The 25,202-nt window shown below is 43.8% G+C and overlaps 1 protein-coding gene across 1 annotated transcript; it reads left to right on the top strand.

The window, feature by feature from the left end:
• Window positions 1-238: 238 nt before the first annotated feature.
• Window positions 239-7,804, top strand: LOC116828551 (keratin, type II cytoskeletal 73-like). Its single transcript, XM_032786880.1, has 9 exons — window positions 239-718; window positions 1,687-1,901; window positions 2,868-2,928; window positions 3,620-3,715; window positions 4,211-4,375; window positions 4,459-4,584; window positions 6,527-6,747; window positions 7,040-7,068; window positions 7,176-7,804. Exons 1-9 carry the CDS (start codon window positions 239-241, stop codon window positions 7,802-7,804), a joined length of 2,022 nt encoding a protein of 673 aa, XP_032642771.1.
• Window positions 7,805-25,202: the final 17,398 nt, after the last annotated feature.

Genomic DNA, 25,202 nt, shown 5'->3' with positions numbered 1-25,202 from the left:
CATAAGCGGTTAATGTTTACTATGAAGCATTGCATGTTGCAAAGCATTTACTGCTGCTAGGCAAACCAAACCCTTGAAAACTTAAATTAATTTTCTGATCCAACCAAGCCCAGCTTCACTATCATATATAAGGGGTAGTGTCAAGGTGTCACATCAGAGGAGTCCTTTTTCCTTCACTTTTTGCTGCTGTCACGCACTGCAGCTCCTGATACTTATTCCTGTATTCAAATACGGTGCCATGAACAGACAGACGTTTTTTGCAAGCTCCACCATTGGACGAAAGGGCTTCAGTTCAGCTTCTGATGCCTGTGGCCTAAGCGGACACAGAACCTGTGTGGCCTCTGTAGGCCCGCCGGTCGAAAGATGTAAAGTTGGTGGCTACAGCAGCAGGAGTGTCTGCCACCCGGGTGGAAGCACAAGAATTGCCGATGCTGGATGCCACGGAGGTTATGGCTATGGTGGCACAGCTTGGGGCAGTGTAGGTTATGGCAGCTCTGGAGGTTTTAGCAGCAGGGTAGGTCTTTGCGGACCCAGAGGCTATGGAACTTTTGGAGGTTATGCCGATTGCAGGAGTGATGGTATCCAAGGGGTCAGTGTCAATGAGTCCCTCCTGAAGCCGCTCTGTGTGGGAGTTGACCCACAAGAACATGAGGCACGAGAACACGAGAGGGAGCAGATGAAGACCCTGAACAACCAATTTGCCTGCTTCATTGACAAGGTGAGAGCGTCGATGTTTTCTATATTTCTTTAAATAAAACTAAGAGAATGGCCCATGGTGCAGATTTCTAATCCGGATCTGCATCCAGATGCAAATTTCCCCATGTTCAGACTGTGACCTTTGGAACAAGAGCATCAGATTGTCCTTGGATTGGCGCCCAGTCAAATTCCTACTGAAATCAGTGGAAAGACACCCAAATTCACTTAACTGGAGTTGGATCATGCCCCGAGACAGAGCCACTGCAGTACTTTACTCTTTGGAAAGTCTCTGTCACTTGAAGGCTTTAAATCAAGGGCAGATGACTTTCTAAAGGATCTACTCTGTCTCAACCAGAAGTTATGAAAGGGGGTTCCGAAGAGGATGGAGCTCGGCTGTTCTCAGTGGCAGCAGATGACAGAACAAGAAGCAAAGGTCTCAAGTTGCAGTGGAGGAGGTCTGGGTGGATATTAGGAAACACTAGTTCACTAGGAGGGTGGTGAAGCACTGGAATGGGTTACCTAGGGAGATGGTGGAATCTCCATCCTTAGAGGTTTTAAGGCCCAGCTCGACAAAGCCGTGGCTGGGATGAGTTAGTTGGTGTTGGTCCTGCTTTGAGCAGGGGATTGGACTAGATGATCTCCTGAGGTCTCTTCCAACGCTAATATTCTATGAATCCATGATTTCAGTACCATGGGGATACATGTAATAAGAAGGTGAATAGAATACAGTATTTGTTAGCTTAAAATGTATTCAACTTTGATATACATTTATGATTACTCAGAGGGAGTTACTATTAAGTATCATTTCCCAAAGATGTGCTTCCTTTGGCTCTCTAGTTGCCAAATACTCTGTTCCTGCCTCTGGATTACCAATAACAGTTCCTGAATCAAAAAGGACAGTTTCACTTAGGGTCCCAATTTCTTTTTTTTTTTCAGTTCTTTGGTGGTAGCTTTTGGAGATTTAAAAAATTGCTGAATTTTGGTTTACAGGTTCGACACCTGGAGCAGCAGAACAAGGTGCTGGAGACCAAATGGAACCTCTTGCAGCAGTGTGTTCCTCCAGCCCCACGGAAAAATCTCGAGCAATGCTTTGAGAATTATATTTGCAGCCTGAGGAAGCAGCTTGAGGGTTTGTTAAGTGACAAGGAACAACTGACCTGTGAAGAGTCTGTGTCAAGGAAGCTTGTGGATGAATTCAAATGCAAGTAAGAGATTATCCATCATTTGCTTTCTTCTCACTTTGCTCTATTTCGTGCGATCTCCTTTAGCTGCTGTGGGATGTGAAAAAAATTGTGGCCTGATTCACCACTGAATTATTCCAGTCTTTAGCTGCAATAACTATTGTTGTAGGAAGAAGGCCTGAGACATACGCCCTTGTATTAGAGGCCTGGTTTGAGGCCTGAGGCCTGAACTAAAGTAGTGGTCAAAACTCTGCCAATATGAAGCAAAGTCAGGTTGTGAGCAAGAGGCAGGCTATCCTCACAGAATTTGGCAAGCACAGGGCTGATATTGCAAAAACACATACTCCAGAAGGGTGGTACCAGAACACCTCAATACTAGCACATTTCCCAGAGGTAACAGGACCACACTGACCCATCCTGATTATAAGGTCAGGATAACAGCTTAATTAATAAACATGTTTTAATCAAACCAACATGTACAAGACAGTGAGTGGCACCCAAATACGTCAACAGGTGGCACTCTGATTTGTAATTTGTTTGTATTTGTGTATAAAAACGTATCTCAAAGGGAGTGTCTTTGGCAAGCCTATGGAGCAGTGGAAAGTTCTACCAGTGACTGAGCTGCATCCATTGTCACAAGCATACATGTCTTAGTACCTTCGCAGAGTCTACCAGGTGCCATTACTGTACTTTGTTGAAAATAAACCTGGCCAGGCACCTTTGCTGCTAAACCAAGTCCTGTGGTCTTATTGAGCAGTTCAGTCGAAGCCTGCTGTATGTGCTATCTGGCCAGAGCCAGTGCAGCATGCAGAGAGAACACATGCACGCCGCCAAATACCCAACAACAATATCAATTGAAATGGCATTTGCGATTAGTGAAACAGACTCAACGTTGATTTCAAGTTGAAAGAGAAAAATGTTGCCCATGTGTGTTATGGCAGTTGGCAAAACAAGCACTGACCCACCGCTGTCTCTTCTCTTTTCCCACAGATATGAAGAGGAAATCAGCAGGCGCACAGCGGCAGAGACCGAGTTTGTGGTGCTCAAGAAGGTGAGAAATTCAGGTGGCTAAAAGAGGAAGCGTGGATCTGTAAATATAGCTATAACCATTTTGCATGGATGCCGCAGCAATAGAAAGTTATTAGAAGATACCTGATGATGGTAGCATGAGGAAAAGGCACATCTTTACACACATACCGGAGAGTGTGGAAAAAGGATATAGATGGGAATGGGAGAAGAAGTTGAACGGCATTAAAACTAGCATCGTTGTAAATCACAAACAAAGATAACACACTTAAGTTACTGTTCATGTCATTTGTAAGTGGGCCCTGGTGGACAGATCAAAAAAGGTGGTAGCTGGACAGCAATGGAATAGTAAAGGCCCACTAATGACTAATATTTTAATCATCTAAAGAGGAGCATCTTAGTTTTTCTTCCTTGCTAGATCCATTCTAGGTTGATCTCAGAAAACGAGACAAAAACACTGAATATTTAGAGTTCGTATTTAAACTTTAATTAGTCAATACTGGGTTTTCCATCAAGTCCGAAGTAACGAAGAGGACTTTTCTTCCCCATTGACTTTGAGGTGGGTTGATTTTCCTCTGGAAGGCCCGGGAGCCCCTTGAGGAAGCCTGGCAAATCGAGACATTCTGTTCCATAAGCCTGATGGAAACAGACAACAGGCTTTGCCTCCGATACTGTTTCCCCAATGTTTTGGAATACCTGTGGCCTTTTTTCCTCAGGAGGCGGACTCTACCTTGCTGCACAAGGAAGAGCTAGAGGTGAACACGACCTTGTCAAAGCAGAAGCTGGAATTTCTGAGATGTGTTTTTGATGAGGTAAGGATTCTTCTCATGCCACCTGCCATGGAAGTTCAGTACCATGTTTCTCCTTGAAATCACCATCAGGTTGCATAGGGTCCAGATTACTAGAGGCAGCAAGGACTCCATAGCTAGAAACTCCACCTGGATGATTGCCATTTACTAATCCACCCCTAAACATGCAATTATAAAGCCTTTATAACATTACGCCATAATGTATGAATCTTCACCTTGGATCTATCTGGTGACAATGCCTGGGAACAATGAGACCTGTCTTTTCATCCCCAAATCCAGCAGAAATTGGACACATTCTACTTACCTGGTTGGCCTGCCCCTACTCCTAAGAGAAAAGACTTCTGTATTTCTAATAGGCAAAGCCCTTTACATTGGGCTTTAGTTGCAGGATCAGAACCAGTCCATTGAAGAGAGACCTGTTGTCCTTGAGCGAACATCTTGGAAGTATGGATAAGGGAGGGGGCTTTAAATGATACCTAAGATTTTATGCAATTGCAGGAGAGAGCTCAGATGGATGGCCGGTTCTGCGACACCGCAGTTGTTGTGAAAATGGACAACAGCAGAGACCTGGACACAGACTGCATAATCAAGAACGTTGAAGGCTGGTATAAAGAGATTGCTCAGAGAAGCAAAGAAGAAGTTGATGTTTTGTACCAAACCAGGGTGAGTTGCAAATGAGACAGATACGATACAGGGTATTGTATGAAGCAAGTTCAATTAACAATCAATTTGTTTCTGGATACCAGTTCGAGGAGCTTCAGGACAAAAGGGGCAGATTCTGTGAGGATCTAGAGAGAAACAAGCATGAGATTGCAGAGCTAACCCGTCTGATCCAGAAGCTGCAGTGTGAGACTGACCATGTAAAGAAACAGGTAGGAGTGATTTAGATGTTTTGATTTTCTGATGAATGTGCCAGATTTGGTGTATTAGTATGGATGATATATTGGAATACAGTGTGACTGGGAATTATGCTCTGGTTCTGAATGATGCTATTGTGTCTGTGGCATGAACCAAGACTGAACTGAGATGGTTGCTAGGTTGGAATGAATGAGGCCAAGTGTTTAAAAAAACCCAACACCACAATTTGAAGTATTATAGAAGATAGGATTGTCAACCCTCCAGGACTGTACTGGAGAATCCAGGAATGAAAGATTAATCTTTAATTAAAGATGATGCCATGTGAAGAAACCTAGGAATATGTCCAACCAAAATTGGCAACCCTAATAGAAGATGGCTACCACAACTCTGCAAACACGGTCCACACTGAAGCATCCAGCCCTTAAGACATAGTTTCAGTTCTTCAACTTATTGAGTAGACTTTCTGTCTAGCCAAATTCAAGGATTTTGAGAATCGTCATCACCTCTCACTTGTCAAGGAAAGTAGTGGTGACGGGAAAAGGGAAATTACATGGAATAAAAGGGGAAGTGATTTGCGGCTTTACTTTCAATCACATTCAGGCCCCTTTCACCACTCTGCCAGTGGACATATAGTGGGTATAAACTGCATTTACTTTGTTTTGATGGCCCCTTTACACTGCCAGAGCTGGGGCCTGAGTGTAAGTGAGAATCAGGTTCTCTCCCTTCTTATTCAACCAGGTTAATTCTTCTTACCACCCTTGGAAAATTTAGGAGGATAACTCTAAGGGTGAGCGTTAGTGAGAGCAGTAGTAGTATCTCAAGCAAGCCTTTTCTTTCTCATGTCAGGTCTCCTCAAAGACGGCGTTTTCTCCCTTGTCTTCGGTTTCCCTTTCAGTTCCATCCTCTGCCACAGTTTAGCACCTGCTAGCTGCAGTGAGAGAAACTGCAAGGCACCCCTTGTTGTTCTCTTGAAAAAATAAAGATGTTCAGCCAATCAGAGCCCAGCAGGCTCAGATAAAAGTTGCTTCAGGGCCTGAGCAGGTCAGTTCCAGGCTGGGACCAGATGAGTGAAGAAAGGGGCTGCTCCCTGGCCAAGGGAACTAGGCAATTAGTCAGAGGTTATCTCTGGCTGAACTTATGTAGCTGGGATTGCAGAGGGAGAAGAACCTGAGAGCATTGGCTCTGAGATAGGGCTAGAGATGAAAGTACTGGTAGAAAGAGGCGCAGTGAAAGTGAAGGATTGCGGTAAGCAGTACATGGCTGCTGTGTATAAAGTCCCTGGGTAGGACAACAGAGCAGTGGGCAGGCCCAGATTCCCCTACTGGCCACAAGTAAAGTGGTATCAACCCCACAAAGGAGACAGGATTGTATTTAAAGGGGCCCAGAGCCAGGACTGAAGGCCCTACTAAGGGCAAATAAATCATGTAATACCCACCCCGGAAGGGGGTCATTTGGACTTGGTGACTTGGCCAGAGGGCCAAGCTGCTGAAGTCCCACCAAGGTTGGCTGGCAGCCTGAAGGGGACACCAGGGGTGAGAAAAGATCTGTGGTACCACACCCAGCCACTAAGAGGCGCTCGAGAGGTGAGTGCCCCCATTACAGAGACCTATGGGAATACCATAGAATAGTGGATATACCACCAAACCCAGCACCTACCGTTTGATAGTGGCCAATACTTCACGCCTTTGAGGGAGATGCCAAAATTGTGCCATACTACTAAGCAACGTCATCTGTCCTGTAACAGGTAGACCTTATTATGGACACTTGGAGTACCTTGAAAGAAAGCCATGAAATGAGGTATTCAGCTTCCAAGATGTTAGGCTTTCCTTAGCCATGTATCCATTCTTCTGAATTTGGAACTGAAACTTGGGAAGCGAATCCAGAGGCTGATGACCCAGAACTCTGGTAGAGAAACAGTAACACAACAGTAATGTCTTCCGTTTTCTCCCTTGGCAGATTGCCTGTCTGCAAACAGCCATTTGTGATGCTGAGCAGCGTGGTGATTGTGCTCTTAAAGATGCTCGAGGTAAACACATGGAACTGCAGAACGCTCTCCAGAAGGCCAAGGATGAGCTGGCATGCATGCTGCGTGATTACCAGGCGCTCCTGAATGTCAAGCTGGCCCTGGATATCGAGATCACTACATACAAGAAACTGCTGGAAGGAGAAGAAAGCAGGTGGGTGCAAAATACCATAAAGCTCGACAATGGAACAATCTCTAAGTGACTTTCCAATGGTGAAGATGAGGATTACCTAGGAAATCCAAACAGCTACCAGGGCTCCATTGCACAAGTATTGATGAGAGAGCCTCTGCCCTGGACATGACGCAATGCATGGGATGACAGAGACACATAAGGATGGAGTGGGTTGGTTGATAGGCTGAAGTGACAATAAAATGAACATCACGTTCCTAGAAGTAGAGCTAATTGATGGGAGGAAGTACTCATCTTCCTTTTCTTTTCCCAACAGGATATGTTTGGGGACGCCTGTGAGTGTATGTAAGTAAGCCGAGGATTTTCAATTGGGATATTCCAAGTTTGGGGTTTTTTTTCTGTGAGAGTGCAAGCTTTCTGCTCAACTTACTGCACCTCTGTTTTTCTTGCAGCTGTGGTCACCAACTCCTCTAACATAGCTGGAGACAGTGGTACCGCGGTTGGAGTTGGAAGCGGATATGGTTACGACTCTTTAAGCAGAGGCTACAGCTCTGGGCATGGAAGATGTGGCTCCCTAGGTGGGGGTTTCAGCTCCAAAAGTTTAGGAGTCTGCCCTAGAAGTGTAGTCAGCGTTGCAGGTAGCCAAAACATCCCTAGAGGTGCAGACTGCTGTCCACCTGGAGGGTTCAGCTCCGGAAGTGGCAGTTGCATATCCAGAGGTGTGGTAAGCTCTGTGTGTAGCCACCACCTCCCAGGAGGTGTCCAATGGTGTCCACCTGGAGGAGTCATCTCCGGAGGTGGAGGTTACAGTTCTAAAGTCGTAACCGGCTCTGGAGGCACAGGACAAGTCTCTGGAGGTGTAGCCTGCTGCCCAGATGGAGGAGGGTATATCACCAGTAGTGGATATCCTGGAAATGGAGTTTGCACTGTTGAAACCGGAGGGTTTATCATTCAATATTTAGGTAGCTCTCCAGCTGGAGGACCCAGCACTGGAGTTGTACATAACTCTGGAGCAGGGCCATGCCACACTGGAGTTCCGGGAAGTTGTGAAGTGGTGAGAGAAACTGGTGTAGCTTCATAGGGTGATGTAACTCTGGATTTATAGGCAGCACAGCCAGGAATACCACAATGCAAAGCTTAAGCACAAAGTCACCCTTTCCAAAATGATATGAAATGAATTCTCAGCCAGCGGACAGCAACACAAATTGTAAAATCCCTGACCGACTATAAGCATTCATTAGGATAAGAAAGATGTGTCAGGGAGGTTCTATTTTCAGTAGTCTCCCCATTCTGAATGTCCATTCCTTAGAAGCATTGCTAACAGGTGTTCACAGCAGTATTACTTCCTTAAGCTCATAGTGTCTTTGTATTTCAGTGAGTCGCTGCCTTTAGGCATTTTCTATGTTGCAAAACTGCCCTCCCATGGGCCGATCAATTGCATTGCCCTCTCTCTGGATTTTCTTGCAACTGGCAGCTTTATGAATCAAGCAATTTGTACATGAAAACATATTCTTCCTACAGCAGCTTCCAAAGTGATTCAGAAAGGAGAACAGTGATTTGATGTTCCCAGATGGTACTGAGAAGAGAATTTTCCTCTCTCTGTAAAATGAGGAACTTAGTTTCTAGAACTGTTAATGATGTGTTTTCCAAAAAGAAAATGTCAAATTTTAACCAAAGAATGTCCAAAGCACATTTTTGTTTGGAGTTAAACAATGGGCGTTTAATTTAGCTTGCTTGCCGCTAAATACGTGTCATCCTTATTTGATTGTGCACTGAACTGTGCTTTTCCTGGGCTTGATTTTCAAAAGCCTTCTGCACTAGAACGGGGTTAAATAATTGATTTTTCAGTGTGGTGGCTGAAACGAATAATCAGAAAAAAATGGTTTCATTTTGAACTGAGACTGAATTTGCTTTGTTTTGTTTTTTCTCACCAAAATGAAAAACGGAAAGCATTTCATTCAGGTCGAAACTAAATGTTTTGAACGTCAAATCAAAACGATGTTTTCTAGACAAAACGTTGAATTGAACCGACATTTTCTAAACAGAATGTGGAATTGAAAAGGGACCTTCCAATCGGTTAGTTTTGATTTTTTCACTCTTTTGGAAATTTTAACTTGAAGTTGTTTTTTTTTTTCAGCTGAGACTATTTGCCAAATTCAACCTAAATTCATGTATAGCTTTCATGTCCTAAAAAAATACATTTTTCTTCCAATTTTCTCTTCAACCATTTTTCTCCCCCAGGGTCTACTCAGCACCTCCAAATGAAGTCGTTGGGAGCTCTTGGTACATAGTATCTCTAAGTACAATGCCTGGTTATATTTGTATAAACCTGTAGTGGTGCCACCTTAGCCTTTGCTGATTGTCAAAAGTTCTCCATTTCCTGCTGTGCCTTCAATAAACTGCACTGACAATCCATGTTTTGTCACTTAGTTTTTAATCAGCAACATTTCATGAAATTACAAGATAGACCAGTAATATTGCATTCCCATATTGTATATCAATGAATGCGCATTTAACGTGGGAGATCTTCTCAGTAGAATTCATAATGAAGGAACAAGCTGAGGTTTCAATCTGCTTTAGATAACCTGCTGTGTAAAGGAAGTCTTAAACTCAAACAGAATCTAAGCTATTCTACTGTATTTAGATTTTTATATTGCTCCCACCTCCAAGGTATCACAGTGCCTGAGACACACTTTACCAAGTTAAATACTTATTGCTAATAGAGTTTGTGTGACAATAAATCAGCATATGCTTATTTCAGCTATATCTCCATGATTTCGGAATATCTAGTGAATGGCATTTCAGAATTTCAACCCAGGTCAAAGGGAGAAATCCACAGATTAGGAGAAAATTAATTGCATGTCTCAATGGGTTAAAAACAACAACCTCAAAACAAAAAAACGCCCCCCAAAACCCAGCAAATTGCAAATTAAACCACAAAGACATGATGTGACTTTAGATTTGGTCTATCAAGAACTCAGGGATTAAGGGTAAAGGAACAGAAATGGAAGGAAAAGGAAGAAAGGAAATTTGGAAGGGCACAATATGAAGCAGATTTACCACCCTCTGAAATTCATTTGGCATATGGTTTGAATCTTAAATATGGATGAGGTTTGATTTTGCTCCTTTGAATTTTCTGGAAAGGTTCCACAGTAAGAGTGTGTTCAAGGAAAGCACGTGAAGAATGAAGTTCTGATCCAAGAATGGACTGTCAGTACCTCCTGGTCATTCATATTATATAAACAGTCCATATCCAAGAACACATGAATACAGTAATAAAACTGCGTGAGTGTGCGCAACATTGGTTAACGAAGAGATCAGTTCCAGAAGAATGGAACGTTGATATTGACCTTAATGGACTCTCTTCTCTTTAATTTAAACCCACTTAAAGTCAAATCACTTTTGGAAACCCCCATCCATGCACCATCCAAAGGCTATGTATTAAAAAGCACATGGTTACTTGGTACACCTGTACCAAAGAACTTGAACAAAAGCAAATTGTCAACGTTGTCACTGTCTTGGCCAAATGGGCTGAAGCTCTCTATGAATTCCATGCTGCTGTTTACCAGATTATAGCTGTAGATAGTATAAACCAAAACTTGGTTTAAAAGGGAATAAAGTTGGGAAAGTGTGAGGAAACACCCTCCGCCCCACCCATGGGATGGTATGACATGACATGTCAGGATTGCCTATGGTAGCAGGTGCTTGGACTTGATGGCCTGGAAGGTTTCTTCCAGCTCTATATTCATAAGTCCCTAACTCAAATCATAAAAAACTAGGAGATAAATTATGGGACCCCATACATCAGGACTCATCCTATATGTTGCCCGTGACCATGACAAGATTCTGTATCATCCCAAAGAACTTTCTTCTGCCTCCAACAGATGAGGATGCAAAACCTTAGGCCTGGCCTACAGTGTGGAGTTAGGTCCACATAAGGCACCTTACGTCGACCTACCTCTGTAAGTGTCTACACTACAATGTTACTCCCGCCAATGTAAGTCGCTCACTAGACTGATTTAACTCCATCTCTATGAGAGATGTGATGTCGTGACATCAACAGAGTGTCAGGGTAGACACTGCATTGCTTACAGCAGAATATTCTGGCTGTTAGACTTTGGCAGCTGGCAACTGGAGCCTGGACACCCAGGGCTGACAGCCAGAGTCAGGCAGTGGGGCTCCAGGTAACACCTGGCAAGGCTCTGGCTGTCAGCCAGACACAGCAGGGCTCCAGCTGTCAGTGCCCTGCAGTGCCTGCACTGACAGTTAAATCAGTGCAGGTGCACCTGGTGTGGACGCACGCAGCTGACTAGAGCTAGTGTAGACGTGCAAAACTGATTTAATTACTGCGGTGGCTGTACGTCGATGTAACTTAAGTTGCTTGTGTAGGCTTGCCCTGAATTGCAGCCTCGATGTGAGTGTCTATTCAGGGTTGCACCAGTTAAGTGTGCACTGTGGTACATGTTTAATCCTATCAAACTCTAATATAGTGCTTTTTTTTACTAGTGGAGCTCAAAGCACACCCTGATCTTTAATAAATATATAGAAAGAGATATGCCTATCTCATAGAACTGGAAGGGACCCTGAAAGGTCATCAAATCCAGCCCCCTGCCTTCGCTAGCAAGACCAAGTACTGATTTTTCCCCAGATCCCTGGGTGGCCCCCTCAAGGACTAAACTCACAACCCTGGGTTTAGCAGGCTAATGCTCAAACCACTGAGCTATCGCTTACAACCCCCATGTGAAGTAGATGAGTGCTATTATCTCCATTGTATAGATGGGGAAACTGAGGCACAGAGCTCATGCAGGAAGTCAGTGGCAGAGTAGGGGTTTGAGCCTTGGTCTCTGAAGTCCAATGCAATTTTCCTAACCACAGAGCTATCCTTTACACAGGAAATAATCCTTGCCTTAAGTGAATAAATGAATCTGACCTGAATACAAAGTCACTACTGTATATACTTAAATATATGTTGAGTGGTTAGAATGCACTTGAGCAGTCAGGACACTCAGGTTAAATTCCCTACTCTTCCACTGACCTCTTGTGTGATCTTGGGCAACTCAGTTAAGCACCAAAATAAATCCCCTTTTAGCGTCTCTGTCCCTTAACTCCCCATCTGTAAAAAGGGAACAACGGCACTTCTCTATCTCAAAAGAAGACTCCGGGGGGATATGCTTGCTCTATATAAATATATCAGGGGGATTAACTTTAGGGAGGGAGAGGAATTATTTAAGCTTAGTACTAATGTAGACACAAGGACGAATGGGTACAAACTGGACACTAGGAAGTTCAGGCTTGAAATTAGACGAAGGTTTCTAACCATTAGAGGAGTGAAGTTCTGGAACATGCCTTCCAAGGGAGTAGTGGGGCGAAAAGACATATCTGCTTTAAGACTAAGCTTGATAGTTTATGGAAGGGATGATAGAAGGATAGTTTAATTTTGAATTGTCCTTGGATTATCAGCAGATAGAGTCTGCTCAGTGGTCTGCGATGGGAGTGGATGGGATGGGATCAGAGTTACTGCAGAGAATTCTTTCCTGGCTGGCTGGGAGCCTTGCCACATGCTCGGGTTTAGCTGATCGCCATATTTGGGTCGGGAAGGAATTTCCTCCAGGCAGATTTGTGACGCTCTGGAGGTTTGTCGCCTTCCCTGCAGCATGGGGCATGGGTCACTTCTGTGGAATCTCTGCTTGAGGTCTTCAAACCACAATTTGAAGACTTCAGTAACTCGGACATAGGTTAGGGGTTTTTATAGAAGTGGATGGGTAGGATTCTGTGGCCTGCTTTGTGCAGGAGGTCAGACTAGATGATCATGTTGGTCCCTTCTGACCTATGAGTCTATGACTCTATGAGATGTTTTGTGAGCATAAACACATCAAAGATTGAGGTGCTAAGATACTATAGTAGTCAGGGTCATGTCAGTATCTTAGATACAGAGATAAATTAGCCCATATTAGTCTCCAAAGGCAACTGAAATGCGGTTTGCTATTGCCACGTGTCCCTCCGGGCCAGTCATGACACTGTAAGTGTGCAGGGCCTCAGTTTTCCCCCTCGTTAGTCTGTCCCACCTCCCAGATATGGAAGGACAGACACCACATCTCAAGTCCTGCTGGATGCTTTCCCTTAGGCAGCCACTGTATTGCCCAATGGCAAAACAAAGCAACCTTGAATAGGCCTTTACCACCTCGAAGTTCTCCTTTCACTCAGGGCTTGTGCTAGAATTGATCTACTAGGACCCGCTTTCTTCCCATATCTTTTGGAAGAGGCCTATCAAAATGTTTACTGTGTTCAAGTGTGGCTTAAGACTACCATTGGAGCTGGTGCCGTTCCACTCTTTAACTGATCGACTGCCCTGTCTACTTCTACTCCGGTGATAGCTCCTAGATCAATGCTCAGATCTTCTCCTTCCTTTGTGTCTGGGAGGCAGTTAGCCACTGGCTTGCCATTCAGTAGTTGACTAAAGTACTGCCTCTATATATTAAATTGTTCTGATTCAGATGCTGCACCCCATATTCTTGATAAACTTATTGTTATGATATGACATAACTAAGATATGTTTTATGCAAGATGGGTCATGTGCGGTATCATTGGAAAGGTTATGTAATGATCCATTTGTATGCATGTTTCATTTCTGTATCTGAATTTAGGAATGTGGACTATGTAACAATTACAGCTGTGTGCATACTTGATTAATGCCCACCAGACAGTATGCAATCAGCCTGGATGGCCCATTAAACAAGACAATGGATCTTTGAAGATGCTGATCTCCCATCTTGCTGGAGTTCCTTCCAGTGGATGTTACAAATAAGCCTTGTCTCATGGTTTGTTTTAACACCGCAAAGTCATGTGGTGATGTCACCCGGTATGAAATACCACCTTGGACACTGCTGGCACTTTTCCACTGAAGAAGGGTGGGGAATCAAACAGGGAAACAAAAGATTCCCACCATATGTAAATTCTATTTAAAGCTGGAGAGTGAGTTAATCCAGGTCACTGGTTCTTCACTGAATTCCCACCCAGGATGACTGCTGTAAACACCTAAGACTGATCTGGGAAGAAAGGACTGGGATCCAGGCTGAGACAGGGGTCAAGCCCGTCAAGAGAAGCACCTGAACTCTAAGCTGCAGAAACTCTGCAACCTGCCTAAAACAACATTTAGCGTGAGAAATTACTATTTGTAATCAGTGTCTTCAGTGAACTAAGTTTAGGTTGGGTGTTTGTTTACTTTGCTCAATAATCTGCTTTGTTCTGTCTGCTATCCCTTATAATCACTTAAAATTCATCCTTTGTAATTAATAAACTCAAGTAGTTTCTAAAACCCAGTTTGTGCAATTCATTACTCGGGGGGCAAAGAACGATGCATATCTTCCTCCACATTGAGGGAGGGGGTGATTTTCATGAGCTTACACTATATAGATCTCTATACAGTGCAAGACAATATAATTTTGAGGTTACACTCCAGAGGGTGTGTGTATGGGAGTGCTGGGAAATCCCCTAGCTGAGTCCTCCCACAGAGAGCTGATCCCAGACTCTGTATGATTCTACAGCTGGGTGTGTCCCTATCTGTGGGTGTGTGGGAAGAGGGCTTGAGAACCCTGTCATGGCAGCACTGAGTGAGGGGAACCCAGTCTGGTAGGACAGGCAGGCTGAGTTGCACCCCAGCACATCCGGTGGCACCCCAAAAAGGGGGATCCAACCTGTAACACTGATGTCTTAATTGTCCTCATCATCTTGTTGGTGTTTGTTTTGCTTCCTGATAACAGTCTAGTGAAGATGTACAGTGATAAGCCTCTTACAAACGATATGGGAAGATGAAAAGTTACTAGATGAGAGGGAAAATGGTCATATAGTGAAGCTACTAAAGAAAGAAGACCTCAGTCAATGAAAAAACTGAAGGGGTATTCAACTGCTGTCAAACTCAAGGAAAGTTCTTACGTTATCCTAAGTAGAATAAAGAAAGCAGTAGATTCAAGGCTATGACAAGAATGGACATGGATCAGACAGCAGAAATCATACATGGATCTAATAATAACTTTACATATCATCACAGATCTGACTATTGAATGGCAGTCACTGCTGTACATGAATTTCATAGATTTCCAAAAAGCCATTGACACAGTGGATAGAGGCTATACCACCATGGAATCCCATAGAAATATGCAAACATCATTCAAAGCTCCTATGAAAATATGACCTGCCATGTAATATGTAACAGCAAACTGACTAACCCATTCAAGATTACTATAAGCATCAGACAAGGATGTTTTATGTCATCCATGATCTTTCTACTGGTAGTGAATTGGGCAAAGAAAAAGACCACAGACCAGACAAGGGGTATACAGTGAGCTCTCACACAGAAGTTAGAGGACCTTGGCTTTTCAGATGACACCAACCTGCTGTCCCAGGCCCACAGAGACATGCGAGTCAAAACAAATGAACTCCAGACCTATGTTGAAAATCAACACTGAGAAAACTAAAACCATGAGAATTCACACACATGAGAAAACACCAATAACACTTTCTGGAACTGATATAGAAGAGGTCTGAGATTTCACATACCTTGGCAGCATTGTAAGCAAAACAAGTGGAACAGATGAAGACATTAAAGCCAGAATAGCAAAGCCAGACAGGCCTTCATAACCCTAAAGCTGGTCTGGAGAACTAGGAACCTTGACCTGCCCTCCAAACTAAACTTTGAATATTTAACACCATTGTAAAGTCTTTCTAACTACATGGTGCTGAAACTTGGAGTCTTATCAAGACTTATTTAAACTCCAGGTAAGTCTTAAACAGCGGCCTTGGGCAAATCCTCAACATCAAATAGCCGGAAAAAAATCACAACTGAAGAGGACAAAATGAAACGGATAGGACAGGAAATTACTAAATGAAACTGGAGATGGCTAGGACACACATGGGAGGAAAGACCGGAGCAATACAACAAAAGAGGCATTAGAATAGAATCACCAGGGCAAGAGATGACAAAGTAGATCAAGGACAACATGGAAATGAACCTCAGAAGCAGAACTCGGAGCCATCAAAATGCCACAGAAAGAAGCTAGGACTGCAGCCAGAGACTGTCAGAGATGGAAGGCCTTATGTTTTCTGTATGGAATAAAGAAGTTGCTTGTCTTACTCCATCCCTCAGGTTCTTCTCCCGGCTCCCAATTAAATCAAGCCACTTCCCTTCATGTTTCATCTGCAGACCCAGGGGCTCCTGGAGGAGCTAGAAGTCTTCCTGCAGTCTCCTCCCTCAGCCCATCATGAGCTCCTGCCTGAGTCCCTCTGGTGTGGACAACCTCCTCCTACTCCCAGAGAGGCCCTGAAGAGGCCTCCTCTTTCCCTGAAGCTTCCTCTTTCCTTTTAGTAATGTCAGGTGCCGCTCATCAGGACCATCTGGGAAGCAGCTATTTTGTCACAGAGGAACTGGGCCCATTTCTGTTAAAGGGGTCAGTCACCCTATGACACACATCCCAGCTTCTGGGCAAGTTTTGTGAGGTTCCTTCTTCATCCATCACCAGGGGTTCTGCAAGAAGTCTGTGCTAATGCCACAGCGGCGGCCAGCAGGTTGCTGTTGGAAGTGTCAGACCCAACCCTACTCTTGAAGAATGGAAGTCAGGGAAGGATAACAGTAAAGGAAAAACAGTTGATAATGGGAGCACCTGGGAATTTTGAAATCGTATGGTCAAAATTGTGGACAGTGTAGCATGTTTCATATTACCATAGAACAGGTCATTTGAAATCCATGGTGGAAATTATGTAGCTAGGTTAATTCACTTATGTACACGAGTTACACCAATTTGTGTTACTAACTTAGGAAATGGACCTATGAAACTAATTACATTTACATTCACATAAATTGGGCATGTACATTACAGTCCCCCTCCCCCTATACACACGCATAGACTCATGTTCTAATTCAAGCAATATGCAGCAGAAGAATTATTTTCCAAAGAAATTTCAGAGTGTCATTATTGGTTTCTGGGCAGTTTGTTCAGAAGGCCAGCACTAAGATTATACACCACATAAATCCCACTGAAGCCTTATTTTTATAACTTAACCTAACATCAAAGCAGAGCCCCAGCAGAGCTTTAAGCAGATCTCAGGGGTTGAGTCAGATGATTTCCACGGACAGTTCAAGCCATGAAGTATGGAGTGTTGCTGTAGCTGTGTCAGTCCCTGTACATTAGAGAGACAAGGTGGGTGAGGTAATATCTTTCATTGGACCAACTTCTGGCCTTGTCTTTCTCACCAAGAGAAATTGGTTCAATAAAAAGCAATGAAGTCACCTAACTTGTCTTCCCAAGTCAAGAAGCTGAAATTCCAGAAATTTCTTGGACAGCTGACAGCATGTAGAACTGTAAATATTCCTACATATTAACATGATTGCAACCAGAAGCCAAAACTCAGGATTGGCACATTCCAGTTTGGATAGGAGCTAGTAGTGTCATGAAGTGAAGAAGGCATTATTACGTAAGCCAGGTGTTTTCAACCTTTTTTTCATTTGCGGAATCCTAAAAAAATTTCAGATGGAGGTGCAGACCCTTCTAGAAATCGTAGACAGAGTCTGTGGACCCCAGGTTGAAAGCCATTGCTCTATGGTAATGGCAAACCTTTTGTGGACCCCTTAGACAAAGTCTGCAGACCTGTAGGAGCCCACAGACCACAGGTTGAAAACCACTGACATAAGGCAATGAAGCAGAAACGCTCGCCAAATTAAAATGGGATAATGGTATCCTAAACTGTCGTCCTCTTAGGGCTTCTGTACGTGGCATGGTAATGTTCACTAAAGGGGTGTGAATTTTGGGGAACACTGCGCTTGGCGCACTAACTGGCCTATGTAGACCCTACTGGCAGGCAATGAAAGTTCCCTCGTACAACACTAAGTTAATATTGTGCACTAGAGAACTTTTAGTGCATGCCAGCAGGGTGTACACTGGCCAGTTAGTGTGCAACACATTGGTGTGCTTTAGAATTCACACCCCTTTAGGGCGCACCACGGTGCCATGTAGACAAGCCCTTATATGATGGGATGAAACAGTGTGTGTTATGGGAAAAAGACAGAAGATGCTTCTGTTTCAAAACAAGGGTGGGACCATTTTTAACTACTGGCCTCAATCTGGTTTCAAAGTCAACACCCAAAGGAATTTGGCAATGATTACAGCAAACCAAGCAAAAAAAAAAAAAAAATGCCTGCACTTCCCCCTATTATTACTGATGAGTGAATTAGCTCTTAAAGATGTGATAACAAATGCAAAGAAATCTTATGAAGTGTATTTCAAACCATTAATTAATCTTGTATCAGAAGATCTAAGACATAGGAACACATCTCATTAGCTGAATGGAACACACATGTTACAACGGGATGGGACAGAAGCCAGGTTTTTTTTTCTTTTTTTTTTTTCGTCCAGCAAAAATTTTTGAGATGTCAAAACCACTTCCTGGCTCCAATGCAGACAAAAAGTCAAAATCTCCAAAAAGGTTGAGAACTGAGAATCCTAAAAATAAATGTATTGGTTGAGGTCAGTCAAATCCAGTTTGTTTTGATCATTTCGAAAGGCCTCGTTTTGATCTCAACCATTTTTAATGTATTAATTCATTTTTTTACTTATAATTCGCTTTGAAATGAAAAGTTGTTTAAACTGGAAGAACTGGAATGAAGCAATAAAATGTTTAATTTCGTCATTTTTTTCAGAAAAGGTGCTAGGATAATACAATAAATAATAATAAAGTATCGTGCATCCGCCACACACGTAGAGCCTAAGTCTAAGCCAAAATCCACTCATGTCAATGAGCAGAATATATTGACTTCAGTGGGCATTGGATTCAGCTCCTATTGAGCCAGTTGCAAGGGCTAATTTTTGTTGGGGCTTCATACCCCATCTATTCATAGGCTCAGATATGCACAGTTTGGTACCCTCAAACCCACACTCAAACTCCATTTGCTTTGCTAAGCAGCCTGGAGGATTATTCAGAATTAGTGTATGATGTACACTGTGCTGTACGTGAGATGTGAAGGTATGGGGAGCTCATGTCATGAGATGGACAAATCGCCTTCAATGTATTGCTCTGCTTGCTTCTGGAACGGGCATTTTCCTTTATCATATTGTCCAGTCTTCTGTGCAAAGTGCCAGAAATGAGGCCAGTATATTAGTATCACAAAGAAGGGCCATTTCTCAAACTTATATTTAAAGTGTAATTCTTCAGAATGGGCCCTTGCAGTATACAACCGAAGAGATGGTAAAAAACCAGAGTACTCCGTTCATGAACACACTCTGGGATAAATATTCTAAACTATAATCAAGATGAGCAGAATACATTAAAAGCAAAGTATCTTCTTGTAAACTCAGCATTTTTTATTTGCTTATTATTTCTGAAATGTATAATATTTAGTATTGTGTTTTTCGTGTTGAAAGGCATTAATTTGCTAACAGGCAAACCCAGCACTTGAAAACTCTGAATTATTTCTCTGATCCAATCAAGCCCAACTTCTCAAGCACATATTAGGGTTTGATTCAAGGTGCCCCATCAAGGGGGTACTTTCTCAAACTGCTCTTTTCCTATTTTGAATAAGCCACAATGACCGGACATACATCCATTAAAATCTGTCACTGGATGAAGGGTCTTCACTTCTGATTCTGCTATTTATGGTCTAGGCAGATGTAGAACCTATGCAGCTCCGAATATCAGTCTTTTGGGAGACGAGGTGGAACTGGTGGCTATGGCAGCAGAAGTCTCTATAATACAGGTGGAATGGGGAGAATTTCCTATGATTAGGGCGTCCGGAGGCTTTAGTGTTGGACATTATGGGCACCGTGGCTTTGGTAGTTCACCACAAACTATGGCGGTTTGTGGCAGGGTATGTCTTTCTGGCTTTAGAAGACATGGTACTTTTGATGGTCTTGGTAACCTTGGTAATTATAGAATGTTTCAAGCTTATGGAAAATTTATCATAAAGTCCTCTTGGAAGCTCTACTGATTGCAGAAGTAATGCTATCTGATGGGTGAGCATTGAGGAGAGCCTCCTGCATCCCATCTGTGTGTGGGAGCTGACCAGAGGACCATTAAGTACTAGAAAAGGAGCAAGAACAAATGAAGAACCTCAGCAACCAGTTTGCCCAAGGTGAGAGCAAAACTTTATCTATATTCTATATGGCCTGCGCCAGATTTGGATCTAGGTCTGAATTTCCCCAAGTTCATGTGTGGTTCGATCCGTGGTTTGAGATCCATGCTCTTTCTAATGAAAAGTGAGCAAAATTGAGTTCCTGTTTTGTGAAAAAACATCTGCTAGTAATTAATATGTTTTCCAACCCTTCTTTGAGACAGACCTCAGGCACACAACAGACCCCAGTGAAATCAATGGAAAGGCTCCCATTAACTTCAGTGGAGTTGGAGAACACCCATAGACCGTGCCACTGCAGAACTTAACCCAGGGGTCTGCAACCTTTCAGAAGTGGTGTGCTGAGTCTTCATTTATTCACTGAATATTTATTTTAACTGAACGGAAAACAATTGCAATGTATTGTTTGTCTAAAAGGGGTGTGACAGACCCAGGCCAGTGGGGTACAGGAGTCTGGTAGAGGGCAAATATACTGGTCACTGGATGAGTAGTTTTCTGTTCCCTGAGTGACCAGAGCAGGGGCTGCACTAGAGTAATCAGGAACCTGCTAGAACCAATTAAGGCAGACAGGCTGATTAGAACACCTGCAGCCAATCAAGGCAGGCTAAATAGGGCACCTGGGTTAAAAAGGAGCTACTCCAGTCAGGTGAGGGGAGCCAGAGGAGAAAGAGCGTGTGTGAGAGCTGGGAGCAAGAGGCACAAGGAGCTGAGAGTGAGAGGTGTGCGCTGGAGACGAGGAGTACAAGTGTTATCAGACGCCAGGAGGAAGGTCCTGTGGTGAGGATAAAGAAGGTGTTTGGAGGAGCCATGGGGAAGTAGCCCAGGGAGTTGTACTGTCATGCAGCTGTTACAGGAGGCACTATAGACAGCTGCAATCCACAGGCCTGGGTCTGGAAACCCGGAGTAGAGGGCAGGCCCGGGTTCCCCCAAAACTCCCAACTCCTGGTCAGACACAGGAGGAGTTGATCCAGACTGTGGGGAAGATCACTGAGGTGAGCAAATCTGCCAATAAGCGTAGGACCCACCAAGGTAGAGGAGGAACTTTGTCACAGGGGTTAAAATAATTGTAGAAGCACAATTATGTTTTCTTAAAGAAATACAAAACCGGGCCTGATTCTTCTATCCAGTATAAATGAAGGGCCTGAGTTTCATTTACATTAAGGCCACTTTACACAGCTTTTTACACCAATCTTAATGTCAGGAATAGGTCTGGTCATAGCATAAGAACCTGACTGGCACTGTTTTGTGGTTTAACAAAGTATAGTTAACTTTGTTACGTATTTATTATTATGTTGGGAGTAGGGTAACCATCAGCATTTCATTTCCATTGTTTGGCTTCCTTTGTATTTCAAACCGACAAGCTATTTATTTGAGAGGAGCAAGGTTTGTGAGGAATATCTTTTATTGGCCCAGCTTCCCTTAGTGAAAGAGAGGAGACGCTTTTTCAAGCTCCACAGAGCTCTTCTTTGGGTCTGGGGAAGGTAATCAGAGCGTCCATCAAATATAAGGTGGAACAGATTGTTACGCATCAGGAATTAAACACATGTTGCAAGACACCATTCAAAATGAAGTGGTCAATTAGCACCTCTGCAGTCATGGGACAAAGGAGAGTTAGTGGGTTATAGATTGTTGCAGTGAGACGTAAGGACAATGTCTCTATTGAGTCCATGTCTAGCAGTGTTATGAATTTAAGCGCTCAGGCTCCTCTTTAGAAGGTGTTGCCTATGACCGCAGAAGAGTTAACTGCCCACTTGGTTTTGAATGATTTCTTGCAACATATGTTCACTTCTTACGCTTAACAGTGTGTTCCACCTTGTATTTAGCAGTAACACTCTGCGTACCTTTCTCAGACTCAAAGAAGAGCTCTCTAGAGCTAGAACCTTTGTCTCTTTCATAGGCCCCGACTCTGGGCTCTGCACCCACCGGCAGCTCCCCACCCTGTCCCTCACCCCAGCTCACCTCCGCCTCCTCCCCTGAGCGTGCTGCCGTGTCCTGCCTCTCCCCCTCCCTCCCAGTGCTTGCGCCGCAAAACAGCTGTTTTGCACAGCAAGCCTGGGGGGTGGGTGGGAGGAAAGGGAATGAGGCGTACTTGGGGGAGGAGGCGGGGCCGGGGAGGGGTTCACTGGGGCCGGGGGTGGCAGAGTTAGGGTGGGGACTTTGGGGCAGGGGTAGAGTTGGGGCAGGGGTGGGGCTGGGGGCGCAAGCACCCACTGGCACAGAAAAAAGTTGGTGCCAGTGGTCTCCTTCACCAGCTAGTTGGTCCAATAAACAATATTACCTCACCTGCCTTGTCCCTCTCAGATCCTGGGACCAACACAGCTACAATCACCCTGCAAACAAGCTATTTATTTGTCCTCTGGAATAACAAGTATCTACCCCTCATCCCAATTCCTGAATTAAAGAGGCTAGTTTAGCTGTCTTTCTGTTTTGTTGTTTTCAGTTCTTTCATGGATACACCATTTTATTATTAATTCTTTGTGTTCTCTATGCATTGATCTCAGGCTTCTTTTGCAGGTTGGAATTACATGAGAGGTTATGTGAGCTAAGCCACTTCTTCCACTCTCCTTGTTGGTTTAGCAGCATCAGCCTTCTTTTCTCTTCACTCAAGCTTGGAGCCAGATGTATGTCTCCATCAATTTCAATTCTCTTGCAAAATTCCTAACAATGTTATCAACTCTCTGTCCACATGGGCCACTTTTCCTAAGTGGATTTGCTAGTCTCTAAGGTGCCACAAGTACTCCTCATTCTTTTTCCTCAACTAAAATATGGCAAAATGTAATATTAAAGATCTCAGGATTGATTCTTTACTGCAGGGGTTCTCAAACTGGGCGTCGGAATTGTTCAGGGGGTCCTGGGGTTATTAGATGGGGGATGATCGCAAGCTGTCAGCTTCCACCCCAAATCCCGCTTTGCCTCCAGCATTTATAATGGTGTTAAAAAAGTGTTTTTAATTCATAAGGGGGGGGGTCACACTCAGAGGCTTGCTATGTGAATAGGGTCACCAGTACAGAAGTTTGAGAACAACTGATTTACTGCATTTCTACCATTTGGTGCTATTTTAACTTCAGTGGAATCGGACCAATGGGAAATGGAGTAGAGAAATCAAGCCTGAATTGCAGGTTGGAAGGGAAATGTATTGTCCATCTTTCCCACAGTGGTTGTTGAGTCTGACAAGATCACTCATCTCTTCTCTTTCCCACCAGAGGCAAGGACGAACTCAACAGGCCCGTGGCTACAGAGAATGAGTTTGTGGTGCTGGAGGAGGTGACAGATTCAGGTGGCTAAAGATATGAATTTGTAAATAAATACATTTAATGTGGGCATTCCAGGATCAGTAGGTTTCAGGAGAGATTTGAATGAGAAGAGGATGATGGCTTGGTGAACAGGACTAAATTGGGCTCAGACTCAGCCACTAAGTACCTAAATCTCTAAGTACCTAAGACAGATCCTAGCTCCCTTTAATGCGATTTTTTTTAATCACTGGTAATAGATGGCTAGATAGATTGCACCTGTTGGGGTACCATTAACACCTACTAAATATCAAGGCCCTAAAACACAAGCACCTCCCAATTGTAACAGGGGTGGGATAGCTCAGTGGTTTGAGCATTGGCCTGTGTGATGAAGTGGGACTGTTCTTAATGTTTCTTCTGAATACTGTGTGGCTGCCTCAGTTTCCCCTATGCATTTCTTAAGTCTCTAGGTGGTGGGATAAAGGTTGGTGTGCATAAATCACCGACACTCTGTCTCCTGGCAACAAATGGCTGGGGCCCTTCCCCCCTGCAAGGAGATAGCTAAAGGTGAACAAAGAGATCAGGGGACCTCCTGGCCCAGAAAGAGACAAAGGCCAGAAAGGAGGAGCTGGAGGGGGTTTCAGTTTGGGGCTGGCAACTGAGTGCAAACGAGGTTGTCTGGCTCGCTGGACCCAGCTGAGAGGTCCCGTTCTCTGTACCTAAAAGCTCTGTTTTTGACCATGTTTCTGTCATCTAATAAACCTCTGTTTTACTGGCTGGCTGAGAGTCACATCTGACTGCGAAGTGGTGGTGCAGGACCCTCTGGCTTTCCCAGGACTCTGCTGGGGTGCATTCGCTGTGGGAAGCGTATGGAGGGGCAGAGGATGCTGAATGCTTCAAGGTCAGACCTAGGAAGGTGAAGCCATGAGAGCTTCTTGCCCTGAAGACAGTCTGCTCCAAGGGAGAGGAGGGTCCCCAAAGTCTGGCCTGGCTTTGTGGGGAGCAGTTCCAGAGCATCGCCCGTGGATTCCATGACAGCCTGCTAAACCCAGGGTTGTGAGCTCAATCCTTGAGGGGGCCATTTAGGGAACCGGGGTAAAAATATGTCTGGGGATTGGTCCTGCTTTGAGCAGGAGGTTGGACTAGATACCTCCTGAGGTCCCTTCCAACCCTAATATTCTACGATTGCTAACGAAGTATTCACACATCAGGCTTTGGACTTTTGAGTCCCCTGAAAAACCCATGTTTGCAGAAGATAAAGAAATGTTGGCATTAAAAGAGTTCTAGAATGTTCTCCAGCTGTTCTCCCAAATAGACTAAGGGGTACAGTTGGATAACATACATATGCTGACTTACAAAATTGAAATATAAAGACAATGAATTGCTAAATAGTCCGTTTAAGAGCTTTGTTGGTTATACTTTAGTCATGTATAATTACTAATAGCGAATGAGTGTTAATAAGGCTAAGGCCTTGATGGCCTGCTCGTGGTTTTGCCAGGTCTTCTCTCATGTCGATTTGCTTCAAAAGATGTTATTGCTGACAGGACAGAGGTAGCATCTTGTGCTGGAAGTTTGGAGATAAAAAAATACACAAGCCTTTAATGACAAGAAGCCCTTTTGACTGGGAAATCCCAAATTGTGCACATCAACGCTTCTGCATGCGTATTGCATAAGAAATACGCCCAACATGCCTAACGGAGGTGATCAGAGAGAGGCTAAGAAATATGTAATGAGGAACCACATAAGAAGACCCTGGTGGACAAGGCCCAGATTGGAGAAACACCATACCAGAAAGTGAAGGAATAGACTAAAGGACCAAACCCAGGGACCAGAGGAGGTAGTGAGCATCCTGGAGCTCTGGTATGAGGTAACTTAGGCCCTGTACCTATTCTGTTATTGTCTGGCATAAATATGCATTCAGCCACTATAAGGGACAATAATTCTGTCTGAAATTGTATAAATAAAGGCAAAACCTGATTAAAACTAAAATTAGGCAGGCTTGTGACCGAGTTTCCCATCTCACATTCTCAGCACACCTCTTCCTCCCCATTAGCTTTGGAGCTGTTTGATTTCATTCTGGAAGAAACTGCAACATCTCCAGGATGCTTCTTAATTGGAGATATCATGCTTCAAAA

This window comes from Chelonoidis abingdonii, chromosome 26 (genome assembly GCF_003597395.2).
Source record: "Chelonoidis abingdonii isolate Lonesome George chromosome 26, CheloAbing_2.0, whole genome shotgun sequence".
NCBI classification, from domain to species: domain Eukaryota; kingdom Metazoa; phylum Chordata; order Testudines; family Testudinidae; genus Chelonoidis; species Chelonoidis abingdonii.
This window is presented reverse-complemented; position numbering and strand designations above follow the sequence as displayed.

Bases quoted from the DNA above. Each gene is read 5' to 3' on its own strand.
- LOC116828551 (XM_032786880.1), top strand. From the start codon at position 239: ATGAACAGACAGACGTTTTTTGCAAGCTCCACCATTGGACGAAAGGGC. The intron at 1,902-2,867 runs GTAAGAGATTAT...CTTTTCCCACAG, and splicing joins GTGGATGAATTCAAATGCAA to ATATGAAGAGGAAATCAGCA. The intron at 7,069-7,175 runs GTAAGTAAGCCG...TTTTTCTTGCAG, and splicing joins GGGGACGCCTGTGAGTGTAT to CTGTGGTCACCAACTCCTCT.